This window comes from Populus euphratica, unplaced genomic scaffold, assembly GCF_000495115.2.
Source record: "Populus euphratica unplaced genomic scaffold, PopEup_1.0 scaffold7.1, whole genome shotgun sequence".
Lineage (NCBI taxonomy): Eukaryota > Viridiplantae > Streptophyta > Magnoliopsida > Malpighiales > Salicaceae > Populus > Populus euphratica.
Window position 1 is genome coordinate 1,257,122 of NW_011499871.1, and position 15,138 is coordinate 1,272,259.

At 30.7% G+C, this 15,138-nt stretch overlaps 2 protein-coding genes across 3 annotated transcripts in view; one reads left to right on the plus strand and one right to left on the minus strand.

Moving 5' to 3' along the window:
• Positions 1-1,062: 1,062 nt before the first annotated feature.
• LOC105127333 (putative E3 ubiquitin-protein ligase UBR7) lies at positions 1,063-5,311 on the minus strand. 2 transcript variants are annotated; one of them, XM_011028592.1, is made up of 6 exons: positions 5,014-5,311; positions 4,727-4,850; positions 3,965-4,123; positions 2,956-3,216; positions 1,602-2,250; positions 1,063-1,408 (listed from the first exon to the last, which is right to left on the minus strand). In XM_011028592.1, exons 2-6 carry the CDS (start codon positions 4,805-4,807, stop codon positions 1,398-1,400), a joined length of 1,161 nt encoding a protein of 386 aa, XP_011026894.1. In that variant the 5' UTR covers positions 4,808-4,850; positions 5,014-5,311; the 3' UTR covers positions 1,063-1,397. The 2 variants fall into 2 exon arrangements, with proteins under 2 accessions (XP_011026894.1, XP_011026893.1); XM_011028591.1 differs by having other exon boundaries at positions 1,564-2,250; positions 5,014-5,308.
• A 9,108-nt stretch (positions 5,312-14,419) lies between these two features.
• LOC105127334 (RING-H2 finger protein ATL20-like) overlaps positions 14,420-15,138 on the plus strand; it is a 2,960-nt gene continuing 2,241 nt past the window's right edge. The window contains exon 1 of the mRNA XM_011028593.1: positions 14,420-15,122. Coding sequence (XP_011026895.1) covers positions 14,459-15,122 — 664 coding nt within the window. The 5' untranslated portion in view covers positions 14,420-14,458. The remainder of the gene's footprint in view (positions 15,123-15,138) is intronic.

The window sequence follows — 15,138 nt, forward strand, 5'->3', positions numbered from 1 at the left end:
ATAAAATTTTTATTTCCTTTGTGTTTTTTTATTTTCCATCTTTTAATATAAATTTTTGTTTAATTTTATCTTTTTAATATTGAATTTAAGTTTTTTTTTTTAATTTAAACCTATCCAATAAACAAAATACAACTCCAATATAATTTAATCTAAAATTCAGGCTAAATAAAAATAGTTAGGTAAAGATTTTTCAAGGTGGCTTTCATTTTATTTTTTTTCTATTCAAGCTGCAAGAGCGCGTTCAATACGCTAGTGAATTACAACAGCAGAAGCTTGTTCAAGGCATCTTTTTAAAAAGAAAATTCTAGGACGCTCTGCTTTAGCAAAGTTTTACAACTCACATGAAGTTGTCAATGTTTTATTAAATATCAAGGAAACTTCGCTTTCCAAACATCGGTGGAAACAATAATGCTCACTCGACAGTCTCAACTTATCGAGTATTTTAATGTTTTTGTAAGACTGGTAACTGTTCATGCATGAGGACCTGGTCTTAAATCTTCGCAATGGGGCGACAACAACCTACTTTGGGCCAGCTTGTTTTGACAAAATGACACTACCCCTCAGGGAAAGAGTTTGTCAACGAGAAAATCAGATCCTTTCGATATTTCACACCAACCATGCATGGCAAAGGAAAAAGGAAACAAGCCACATCCCCTCGAGCTCGACTCATAATTAGGCTCACAAAGTACACTTGCAATCTAGACCTTGATCGATGAACCTCATGTGGCGCAACCGAAGGTGAACTAGGATCTGTGTGAACACAACCAAATCCTAACCCTTGTTACCTAAGCTGGCCCCAGGATCTGGCTTGCGTTCTACCAAGATCAGAACATCACACGCATGACATGCAAAGATCTCTCAAGACAAAGCATGGTTGTATCAAGATTCCACAGTGCTCTGTTCCATCTCAAATTCAAATGCCCATTACACGACCAAGAACAGAGCAAGTGCCATTGCCAGCAACCAACAAAATGAAAACTGGTGCAAAGGAACTGTTACAAGAAAATCACTAGATATCATGCATAAGAAGGGACACACACCTTAGCCTCCAACCAAAGAAAGTAGCCAAAACCACCAGATCAAGAGAATTCACTAACCATAAGGAATATCGCAATTCCAATACATACTAGAAAAATCCAAGTTAAATCTTAAAGTTAATAAGCACATAAGCCTACACAGTAAATGGTTTATACTAATGGAGCATGCTAACTAAAATCATCAAGTTCTTCACAGGCTTTTAGAAGAGGCTCGGCTCCAAAACCAACAAAAGGAGGTTAAATTAACATACATGACCAAAATATAGAGATCCAAGTACAACTCACTGCATTCGCCGGCGCTTCTTTGCAAGATTTTCAAAAATCTGGTGGACATCAGAACATGTGATTGTCTTTGACGTATCAAATGACTCCTGCAGAAAAACATGGATACATGCATCAGGGCTGCATATTTGCTTTCAAAATATAAACTTGAACTAAAGTTGAGGAAAAGCTAAATTTATTTCAGCTTGGTTTGCAAGATCGCATATCACAGAGTAAGCTATAAGGTTTGCTATCAAGGGCATACCAAAAAGGAACAGAACTCATCCTTAAAGTCTGCAATACCATTTAGAATCTCCACCTTCTCTATATGGCCAAGTTTATTTAAAAAACTCAACTCAGCACCCTCCTGTTGCTGCAATTTTTCTTCCCGCTTCTGTTTGGCCATTTTCTCATACTCAGCAATTGTGTCCTCCCTGTCAAGGAGATAATTTATTTGCTTCTGGTTGTACATATCCAAGCATTTTTCACATCTGCACAGGATGTCCCTCCAGCTTTTGGAAAGAAAAAATGGTTTTCCTTCTGAAACAGGTAAAGTAACTTCCACATCGATTCCAAGAACACACGTGGTATGAAGATTGGTATCTTTTGTGCTTTGGTCTGAGTCATTTGGCCCACTACTCTTCCCAGAACTTTCTCCAACAACAGATGCATTTCCAGCAGCCACAGACTGACAATTAGAATTAGCTGTTGCATTATCCTTTTCAGAAGAATCATGAGCACAAATATCAATCTCAAGCTTCCCAGAACCACAAGCTGAAGAGACATTTTCCAGCATGCCCTTATTTTTAGCATTACTAGCAGTGGTGTCACCTTTCTGCCCCCCAGATTCCCAAATCGTCTGAGGATATAGTGTCAGAAAAGAACAAACTGTGGAGCATGTCTTGCATATAAAATCCTCATACAGAGGCTCTCCTTCCTCGTCCCTCAGGATCTGTAAACCATGGAAATGTATGGTAGCTCATACTCACACAACTTAATCAGAACCATTGTGGCTCCAAGAGTGCCAAAATTATAAAAAAAAACCAGCTATCCCTTTACAAAGGTGTGGTCCTGGGGAGGGAAGTTCAAACTGGGAAGACAGTTATTGAAATTGTGTTTGCAAGAAGTGCAATCAGAAGCCTAAAACATGCAAACCTCTTGGTTGTGGACTCTACACAAAATAATTGGATGTCGCTGATGATTACATCATGCATTGTGAACTGAATTAACTTGATCATGTCTCCAAAATAATGCCAAGTATGATACCATCAAACTTATTAACCATGAAAACCATAAATCACAGAATCACATGAAAGTTGCAGATATATCAACCAGATTTTTCTACCAACAGTAGGCTGTAGTGAGGGTAGGGAGTGAAGGGTTTGATGAATCCCAACTTACAAAAGAAAAGTTTGGGAGAGGGACAAACTAAAAGTATGGTTGTCCAACAAAACAACCCTGCCATAAATAACACATAAAAGAATTAAGTGAACATGGAAGAAAACATCAGCTTGTCAACCTACTTTATTATGCATCTGAGAATTATCCCCACTCCGACAACACAATTTTTAGGCTAAACAATTATGCCAAAAAAGTAATTGCGTGAAAGAAAGAGGCAAAGTATTGAGATGAAAGAGGGAACAACCAGGCTACCAACCTCATTGGAAGACTCTAGACCAAGATGCTCCTCGTGGAACCAGTCTTCACACATAATGCACTGTATCATCTCTTCTTGTGCCTCAACATCTGGATCAGGATAGGGCCGATCACAAGAGCAGTATAAACCTTTGAAGTTGTGATTATATGAATTTTCAGCATTTTCCACATCTTTTTTTGGGAAAAGCTTGCAGAAGAACTCCCCAAATTTTGAATTGCCACAATCACACCGAAAATTTCTCTTGGTCCATAACTCCACAATCTTTTTCCACATGGAAACAGCAAAAGGCACAAGTAAATGTACGATAAATTTAACCAAACAGATGGTATTTAAGAGAAGGCATGGGGAGTGGAATGCTGATGAACTGCCACAGGTGTGGATAAATACTTAATTTCGAAGTTGTGCATTCAAATTATAAGTTTGGTTTTGAAGTAAAGTTTTCAGCCTCCTTTTAAAAGTGCTAGAATGTGATGAAGATTTTATCAATTCTGGTGTAACTGTTGCATAAATAAAATTATGTTGCAATGTTTTTGTATGGGTAAATCTAACTTTATTTTTGTAAACACCAGTCCACCAGTGGTTTTCAATTTCTATTAAAGATTTTTAAGGTATGAAATTAGTTTTAATCTTGCATTATGGTTTGCAAGGAAACCTCTTCCTCTTAATCATGCCTCCATATTTCAAATTTGGATCTAGGCTCCCTGAAAATTTGTTAACATTTCATGAAAGTAACAAACATCACATGACAAAGCTTTTAGCATTCGCAAGATTATAAAAGGATTCGACAGCTATATTTATAGAATTTTGTTTCATCTCATGATGTGCTTTGCCAGTAAATAGGATCTTTTTAGTCAGTCAATATGAAATCATGTCATAGGACCTCACTCTCAGAGAATATTAATTTACAAATTGGTTTCAAATCAAATTGAAAGTTGGGACAATAAATTTACTAGGAATTAACCCAATCAACGACCAAACATCTATACTAAAAGGAAAGTAAAACAAGTACCTCATGGCCATCATGGCAAGACAAACTGCAAGCAGTGCAAACTCCAGCATTTCCATCCGGAGTGCAAGTCAGACATGAAAAAATAGCTTGTCTCTTCATATATCCCACGTTATAAGTGCACTCCTCTCCTTCATCTCCACCCAAAACCAAATCTGCATTCTTTGATATCAACAACCGGGATAAAAAGCACATAAAAAAGTTAGAGAGTAATTTTATTAAAACCTAACAAGCAGACAATTAATTGAACATATGTAATCTACCCACACTATCAAAGATTACATCATCTTATGGAGCAATACCAAAGCAATCCGTTTGAAACATAATGCATTTTCATTGAGATTACTGCTAGAGCTAACATATTTCATGATAGAAAATTTAAATAGAGATAGCTGCAGTTATCATAATCCAATCAACCTTTTGCCTTTTATTCAGTTAGTCTAGTCATGAACTTGTGGGGTTGTGATATCTATCGATTTTCCTAAATGTTGGAAAAAGATCAAAACTCTCTTGTTTAGCAATTAAGAACCAATTTGTACCCTAAAGTTTCAGATGTCCAACCCACTTCGCAAATACAAACATCAATCTCGATTAAAAGACTTGTCATATGTACCAAAACCCTAAATAACACAAAGCAAATGACTCAAGACCCTAACTTGATTTCCTCCTAGCAACCAATCAAATAGCACAAAATCAACAATAGCAACCAAAAGGGTAAAAAAAACAATTGGTACTTCCACTCAGCTAAAACAAACGAAAGATTACCAATTCCTCTGCTTCAACGTTGTTGAGGTACTCATCAATAGTAACAGTTTGCTCGACCTCGTCATCAAATACACCATCCATCCTTTCAGTAAAGTCCGAAAATTTGAAACTTTATGATTTCTACCTGAAATTAAAGCAGAGAAAAGGAGATGTTAATGATAGTGTCCTTCAAAAAAGCGTTGGTTTTGATTTGGGGAAATTTATGGGCTTGACCTCAACTAAGAAACCCTAACTTATTTATTCACTATTAAATAAGTAAACGAGTTACTGAGATAAAGGGAACCTACCTGGTTGAATTTTGTTGATTTCTAGTAGTTTTTTTTTTCTTTTTCTTTTTTTGAGAGCGAGGGAGAGATGTGTTGTCTGTGTATTGAGAGAGAAAACAGAGTTTGTAAGTGTTACATGGGATTATTAAGGACTGCACGGACAGTTTCCCGCCATGTAGAACGGGAAGTGGTGGTTGAGGTGCATCATTTTAATGCTACTTTCCCTCCAAATTTGTGGTTTGTGCGTGGCATGGCTTCTGTGTCGTGTTTTCCTACCCATTTGAAGCTGAACACTTTTCTTTCTTCTTTTTTAACGCTAGATGGCGACTGCATTGCTCAAGAAGGATGTACTTCTCTCATTTCCGTACATTAGGAGACCGCTTCGAATAACGTGGAATGGTACTATAGTTGTAACAATTAAAACATTGAGAGAGAGAGAAATTGATTATGCATCAATTCGAATTTAGATAAGATGTTGAATATCTAATTGAGGAAAAACTTGGAAAAATATTTTAAGATTATTTTTCCCACCTAAAAAGAAATATATTAATATTAATAAGTATGAATTTATCAATATTTTTTTATATAATTTTGTGTTGGTTTGAGCTTACTATTTTAAGATTATTTTTCCCACCTAAAAATAAATATATTAATATTAATAATTATGAATTTATCAATATTTTTTCATATAATTTTGTGTTGGTTTAAGCTTATTTTTATGAAGAATTTGGTCACGAGAGGATTTGAAAACAAGTTTGAGCCCAGGCTACCAACGCTTGATTTCCTGAAATTTTTTAATAAACTAAGGCCCACGATGACCACATGTCTAGTGCTCATGGGCTTAACCATTACTCTTAAGCCCAGGCACGAGGTAGCTGCTTAGAGCTTGCAGGTTTACGCATCATGTTTGAGCTCGCTAAACACATGCTCAAACCTTATTTTATATCCTAAACTCAACACTTATTTTCCCGAGAGTTTTTTTTTTTTTGGTCAAAGTCAATCCTTTTTGCCCAGATCTTATTTAAGTTGCACCTCTTGCATACAATAATCTTTTATGGCTCACCGCATTTTTATTTTATTAATATTTATATAAAAAATATTTATTTTTTTAGTAATATACCTGTAAAATAATATTTATTTATTGTTAAAATTATCATGATAAAATAATTTTTCAGCCTTTTTTCTCTAGCTAAAAAACTAAGTTTACAATGTATAAATATTTTTGACCAATTCAGAGAAGGGATAAATAATCTTTTTCGTCTCAGTATATATGCATAACACAATCTCCTATTTTAGAGAACTCGTTACACACCAAAACAAGCATAAGCAACCTTGTTTTTTTTATTAAAATAATTAGTATAATTTATTCAAGAATTGAATAAAAAAAATCATATTTTTAATGAAAAATTATAAAGTACCAGATTTTATGCTAAGAATTGTAACTCTGGGTTCAATCATTTGATCGGATTGAAGTAAAATTTTATAATTAGCTTCTTAACATGTTTTTATATTTTGATTTAAAATTTTAAATAAATTAAAGCTCAAGAACAGCTCGTATTTTGGGGGAATTTTTATAATCTAACCTCCACCTTAGATTAAAGCTAGATGATGAAGCGACTTGAAATATATTTATAAGAGAAAGTTATAATTAAGGATATTAGCTTTTAAATAAAAATTTTCTTGCCTAATTTTGAAATTTTAGGTCAATGAGAATAAGAAATATTGAAGAAATGATTACGGTGAGCCAGTGAATTGGAGTTGGGTTACATGGAATGAAAACTTATTTGATGACATAAAGGTTGGTTTGTGGTGCAGAATTGCAGAATGCATATAGAAATTTACAAGGAAAAATATTTAATTTTTGAGATGTGTCGTATGAAAAATTTCATGGATAAATTTCTAAATTATGATATAGGTAGTAATAGTCAACAACGAGGAGTTTATAAGAGAAGCATGTATAAGACTCCATTTCTCGAGAGCTTGGATAGCAGGAATAAAGGCAAGGGATTGACACTTTATTATATTTTTAATTATTTATATATGCTTTTATAATTACTAGAATTTTAATAATAATTAAATTATATAGTGTATTATTGTTGTTAATATTAATGGAAGGCCTATAACTCTGAGTAGAAATTGGTTGGGTAGTTTTTATTTTATTCTTTGTTAATTGATTTTTTTAAAATTTTACATATGTTAATTATGAACTAAGTTTTAATTTTTTTTTAATCTCCTCTACATTGTTTTATTTCTATCATTCAAGTTGTATATTTGATAAATTAACTTGGATTTTTTAAAAATTAATTATTTTTTAATAGTTTCATCTTTTATAATTTGTTGATTGGTATATTTTTTATATTCCTGGATTAATTTAAAATGTATTTTGAATATTATTTTATTAAATTCAATTGAATTCTTCCTTTATTAGTGAAATTATAATATTTTTTTAAAATATTTTTATGTGCTTTTTTATTGTTTATTGTTTATTTAATTTGATTTATTTACTATAATTATCTATTTTAATTAGTTTATAATTAAACAAGATCAACTTATTAAACACAGTCGGATCTGAATCTTTTTTCCTTCATGAAAATTCACTACCGATGCCAATTTTTTTTTATGTTAAATAATATTTTGATCCGAATAATATACGTCTGCCCGATCCAGTTTCAATTCTAAGTAAATCAGATAGAGCCATCTATATTTAAAAATAAAATAAATTCAAAACTATTTGTATTTTTGTACAGCTTATCATGATAGCTGGTGGCAAACAGATCGATATCTAACTTTGATGCTACGTGTAGCTTTCATCACTTGATGCTATTATAAAATTGCTTCCACCAGCCATTTCCTCGTCCTTTTCTGGCCTCCTCCCTCGCTATTTCTCTATTCGGGGGACTAGAAAATGTCAATTGTTTAACAGTGACATCGCTTCTGCCTCGACACGGCTTTGACATCACCAAGGGAGAACCTGGGGTACGAGTGGCTATAGTTTTTTTTAATAAATATATTAATTTTTTAATTTCGGCAAATTAAAACAGCCCACAAATAAAATAAAAAAATCATAAAATTTGATTACACCGCCACCAAAAAAAAAAAAAGCTTTGCCCAGATCTTATTTAAGTTGCACCTTTTGTATACAATAATCTTTTATGGCTCACCACATTTTTATTTTATTAATATTTATATTAAAAATATTTATTTTTTATTAATATATGTATAAAGTGATATTTATTTATTATTAAAATTATTATGATAAAATAACTTTTCAGTTTTTTTTCTCGAGAAAAAAGTTTATAATGTATAAATATTTTTAAACCATTCAGAGAAGGGGTAAATAATCTTTTTAGTCTCACTATATACGCATAATACAATCTCCTCTTTTAGAGAGCTCATTACACACCAAAATAAGGCATAAGCAACCTTGTTCTTATCATTAAAATAATTAGTATAATTTATTCAAGAATTGAATAAAATAATTCATATTTTTAGTAAAAATTTATAAATTATGATGCTAAGAGTCATAACTCTCGATTCAATCATTCGATCGAATCGGAGTGAAATTTTATAACTAGTCTTCTAACATATATTTTATATTTTGATTTAAAATTTTAAATAAATTAAAACTCAATAATAGCTTATATTTTGGGGGAATTTTTATAATCTAACCTCCACTTTAAATTAAAGCTAGATGGTGAAGGGACTTGAAATATATGTACAAGAGAAAGTTATAATTAAGGATATTAGCTTTTAAATAAAATTTGTCTTGCTTAATTTTGAAATTTTAGGTCAATGAGATTAAGAAATATTGAAGAAATGATTACGGTGAGCCAGTGAATTTGAATTGGGTTATATGGAATGAAAACTTATTTGATGACATAAAGGTTGGTTTGTGGTGCAGAATTGCAGAATGCATATAGAAATTTACAAGGAAAAATATTTAATTTTTGAGATGTGTCGTATGAAAAATTTCATGGATAAATTTCTAAATTATGATATAGGTAGTAATAGTCAACAACGAGGAGTTTATAAGAGAAGCATGTATAAGACTCCATTTCTCGAGAGCTTGGATAGCAGGAATAAAGGCAAGGGATTGACACTTTATTATATTTTTAATTATTTATATATGCTTTTATAATTACTAGAATTTTAATAATAATTAAATTATATAGTGTATTATTGTCGTTAATATTGATGGAAGGCCTATAACTCTGAGTAGAAATTGGTTGGGTAGTTTTTATTTTATTCTTTGTTAATTGATTTTTTTAAAATTTTATGCATGTTAATTATGAACCAAGCTTTAACTCTTTTTTTTTAATTTCCTTTACATGGTTTTATTTCTATCATTCAAGTTGCATATTTGATAAATTAACTTAGATTTTTAAAAAATTAATTATTTTTTAATAGTTTTATCTTTTATAATTTGTTGATTGGTATATTTTTTATATTCCTGGATGAATTTAAAATGTATTTTGAATATTATTTTATTAAATTCAATTGAATTCTTCCTTTAATATGTTGTGAGATTATAACATTTTTTTAAAAGTATTGTTATGTGTTTTTTATTGTTTATTTTTTTATTTAACTTGATTTATTTATTATAATTACCTATTATAATTATCTATTTTAATTAGTTTATAGTTATTCACTAATGTCTTTAGTTTTTTTTTATATATATATCTTTAACTATGGACTGCACACCGTAGTCCACAGTGAAAAAATTAATGTTTTTTTGTTTTTTTTAATTAATTTTTTTTATTTAATTTAGTTTGTTAATGTTTGATTTTTTTTTATTTTGTTATCAAATTTTCATGACACGGATCCTGGGTTTGACGGGCTAGCCAATTAATTTTGTGTTAACCCGTCAAATTTTTTTTTCTATTTAGTTATCAAACTTTCACGACATGAATTTAAGGTTTAACGGGTTAACCTGGTTTGAAGGGTTAATCCAGTTAATTCAGATTTTTGTTCTTTTTTTCATTAATTGTTTTCTTCTTTTTGGTTTTTTTAACTAATCTATTTAATTATCACACTTTTATGACATGACTTTGCAGCCAGAACCGCATCCAAGACTATTGAGTCTGGTATTACAGTCAAACCCACTTAAACTTGGATCATGCAAGTTTAATATTATTATTAATATTATAAATATTACTATTGGGTCAAGTGTTGCAGCCACACCCAAGACTCTTGGATGTATGTTTGTAAAAAAACCTAATACTTTTAGATCTTAATTTTTTTATATATATTTTTATACAAAAATCATTAACCCATGATATCACGCGAACCATTTAACTAGTTGTTTACTAAATTAAGACCCACGATAACCAAATACCTAGTGCTTATAGGCTCAGCCATCACTCATGAGCACAAGCACAAGGTAACTGCTTAGAGGTTGTAGGTTTAAACATTGTGTCTGAGCTCGCTAAATACATGCATAGACATCGTCTTATGGCCTGAACTCAATGCTTGTTTTCCTGTAAGTTTTTTTTAAAAAAAAAAGTTAATTTTTTTTTGCCTAAACCTTATTTAATCTGAACCCCTGTATATATATATACACAAGAATCTTTCATGGTTTATTATATTTCTATCTTATTAATATTTAAATAATAAATATTTATATTTTATCAATGCATGTATAAAGTGATATATTTATCCATTGTTAAAGCTATCATGATAAAATGATTTCGCAGCCCTCTTCCTCAAGCAAAAAAGCTAGGTTTATAATGTATAAATATTCATGAATTGCTTAAATAAGAGATCAATAACTTCATTCTCAGCATACATGCCAACACAATCTCTTTTTATAGAGAATTCATCACACACCAAAATAAGAAACAAGCAACCTTATTATTCTTGTTATTAAAATAATCGTGCAATTTATGCAATGATTGAATAAAAAGATTTAAATTTTCAATAAAAAATTATAAATTATCAAGTTTTATACTATAAATCAAAACTCTTGATCCAACTATTTAATCGGGATGAAATTTTATAACTATCCTCTTAGCATGTTTTTATATCCTGGCTTAAAAATCTAGATAAATTAAAACTCAAGAATAACCTGTATTTTTAGGGAATTTTTATAATCTAACCTCCACCTTAAATTAAAGCTAGATGATGAAGGAATCTGAAATATATTTATAAGAAAAAGTTATAGTAAAATATATTTATAAGAAAAAGTTATAGTGAGGATGTTAGCTTTTCAAATAAAATTTGTTTTGAAATTTTAAGTTGGTGAGAATAAGAAATATTGAAGAAATAATTATGGCGCGCCAGTGAATTGGAATCGGGTTACATGGAATGAAAACTTATTTGACGACACAAAGGTTGGTTTGTGGTGCAGAATTGGAGAATGCATGTAGAATTTTATAAGGAAAAATATTTGGTTTTTGAGATGTGTTGAATGGGAAATTTTATGGATGAAATTCTAAATTATGGTACAGGTAGTAATAGTTAACAACAAGGAGTTTGTAGGAGAATCACATAGAATGAGACTTCTCCTGTAGAATGAGACTCGGTTTCACAGGAACTTGGATAGTAGAAGTAAAGGCAAGGGATTGACTTTCTATTATCTTTTTAATTATCTATACATGCTTTTATAATGGTTAGAAATGTAATAATAATTAAATTGTATGGTGTATTATTGTTGTTAATATTAATGGAAGACGTATAAGTAGAAATTGACTTGGCAGTTTTTATTTTATTTGGTGTGAGTCGATAATTTTTTTTTAAATAAAAATTTACATGTCTTTGTTAGGTCGATTATAAACTAAGTTTTAAAATGTTTTTTTTAGATGATTTTATTTTTATTATTGGAGTTATATATTTGATAAATTAACTTGAATTTTTTTATAAAAAAATTGATTACTTTTTTATAGTTTCATCTCCCACGACTTGTTGATTGATATATGTTTTATATTCCTGGATAAATTGAAAATGTATTGTCAATATTATTTTATTAAACTCCATTGAATCCTTCCTTTACTATGCTGCGAGATTATAGGGTTTTTTTTTATAAATATTGTTATTTGGTTTTTTTTCATTTTTTGTTTAATTTGGTTTATTTATTATAGTTATTTATTTTTATTAGTTTATAATTAAACAAGATAAACTTGTCGGATCTGAATCTTTTTGCCTTCATGAAAATTCACTACCGATGCCAGTTTTTTTTTTTAATGTTAAATTAAATAATATTTTGATCCGAATAATGTACGTCTTACCGATCTAGTTTCAATTCCAAGTAAATCAGATAGAGCCATCTAAATTTTAACCAAAAAATAAAAATAAAATAAATTCAAAACTATTTGTATTTTTGTACAGCTTATCATGATAGCTGGTGGCAAACAGATCGATATCTAACTTTGATGCTACGTGTAGCTTTCATCACTTGATGCTATTATAAAATTGCTTCCACCAGCCATTTCCTCGTCCTTTTCTGGCCTCCTCCCTCGCTATTTCTCTATTCGGGGGACTAGAAAATGTCAATTGTTTAACAGTGACATCGCTTCTGCCTCGACACGGCTTTGACATCACCAAGGGAGAACCTGGGGTACGAGTGGCTATAGTTTTTTTTAATAAATATATTAATTTTTTAATTTCGGAAAATTAAAACAACCCACAAATAAAAAAAAAATCATAAAATTTGATTACACTGCTACCAAAAAAAAAAACCCCTCTAACTACCAAATTAACCCAGGACTCAAAGAATTTAACAGCTTTGAATCATGTCATCACTTTTAAATAATATTAAAATAAATATCCAATTATGTCATAACATTTAAATAATATCAGAACTTTTTGTAATGATATTAATAGTTTATTCTTGAATAATTATATAGAAATCTAACATGTATATATTTTTTCAAAAATTTACCCGTGAATATTACTAGCTAAATAAATATCTATTTTGTTTTTTTTACCATAACTGTTTTTTTATTTTTTTCTCAAAAATGTTATTTTTATATTTTTTTAATGCTTTCAATTTACATTTATCAATTAACTATTGTTAGGTAAAACTTACTTTTAAGATTATGGTGTTTTGTCTAGAAAAGAGAGAATGCATGAATAAAAGGAGATAGTTTTTATTAAAAAAAATACATTTTTCTTCTATATTACAAATCATTAGAATTTTTTCTAATATCTGTGTTAATTGACCTTAGTTTTTACCCAACAAACCAAGCTTTCAATAAAAAAGAATTTTCGTGAAAAAAATTAATAATAAAGATGAAAATTTGACAAAAAAACATTATGTTTTTCATATAGAATTTAATCATTATTTTTCTCATGAATATCTATTTTAATTGCTATATAATTAAAAAAATATAAAAAGTGCTCCAGAACAGGATATCAATATGAATTTTTTTCTTCTTACAAGAAAGATAAAATTTCTATTTTAATTTTTAATTACTGTTAACAATTTTTTTTTATAAATTCTTAGTTCATAAATCTTTTAAATATATTTAATTAAGCATGGTCATCATCTTTCTAATTCTTAATTAAAAAACATTACAATACCAAAAAAAAAAAAATACCCACCACGCAAGCTCCTTCTTCTCCTGCATGAGAAATTAAATTGCAATCCTGTTCACAATGTAAAATGGATATCTAGCTAATGAAATACTAATCACGCATATAGATCGCATTAGCAGTAGGATTGTTGGAGCATAATAAGAAGGATTAAGGTCGATCGTGCTGTGTAAATTAATTATTAACCCACTAACTTCCATACATGTAAAGCCAGTAGAAGGTCTCTTTCGGCTCTCTGCTACAAATAATTAAACAACGCGTCGCATCTGTTTGAAATGCAAGTGCTGACAGACCCGTTCAGGCCGCCACTCAGATTTCCGGGCGCTGCAAAAAATAATCGATGATTTTCACCGTCAAGAATCAAGAAGAAGAAAGAAAAACAGTCGCGCATCCGGAAATCGTCATTTTTTCCTGGCTGGAAACAGAGTGAATTATTCTTTAGTCTCTTGATTGTAAAATGACTCCTTCCTATTTAAAAATCTACAACCCAGTCCCTCAACTCTCGCTGGCCATTGTCTTGTCGGAACTTCTTTTCTGTTCTCTTTAAGAAATTAAATTATCAAATGGTGAATCTGAGATTTAGAAAAACAAGAGCATGTTTTAATTGAATCCAAAATAGAGGGAAACAAGAATAAAGGGACCGAGTTATAATTGGATTCAAAATCTAGAGACCATAGAAAATTTTACTTGTGGAAATATCATGTTTGCTGAAATTTAAAAATATAGTTATTGCTTTTTAAAATATTTTTTTGTTGGGTAATGTATTGAAATAATATTTATTTAAAATTTTAAAATTTATTACATATTAAATTAAAATAATTTAAAAAGATTTTTTTTTTTTGAAAGCGTTTTTTAAAGGAAATGATAAGCTGCTCTTCTTTAAATGTACGGTATCGCTAGAATCAACAGGACCATAGCGTTTTTTAGTTCCCAAAAAATGGCTCCTGCAGTGCTCTTCCTCGTTTTACTCTTCCTTCAAAAAGCAACCAGCAACAACACCACTTGCCATAATCCATGCCTTAGAAACACCCTAGAGGTTCGATTCCCCTTCGGATTTGAAAACAATAGATGCAGCTATCCAGGTTTCAAACTCTCATGCGACAATAAAATCCAGATAACCCTCGACCTTCCAAACATAGGCAACTTCACAGTCCGAGACATCAACTACGGAAGGCAAACAGTAACCATAGCAGACCCACAAAACTGCCTTGCGAAGAAATTCATAGACTCATCATTTGACCTGTCAGGATCCCCTTTCATTCCTGAATACTACAATCGTTTCTTCACCTTCCTTAATTGCTCATCAAATTCTACCGCCATTATATCAGGGATAAGGCGGGTTAATTGCCTTAGCAACGAGAATTTCACTGTTGTGACCTTGCCAACAGACATTTACGAGTCTTTTCCTGATTACATGCCACCTTTTTGTACAGAACTGAAGAAAAGAGTGCTGGTTCCTGTTCCTTGGTATCGTTGGTCAGATAGTGAAACGAGATTAATTTGGAATGAACCCTATTGTCTGCCGTGTGAAGTGGACGGCGGGACTTGTCAATTCAAGGGGAATACTGGTCTGACCATTGATTGCAACGGTCGTAGCAAAGGTATGTTTTCTGAAAA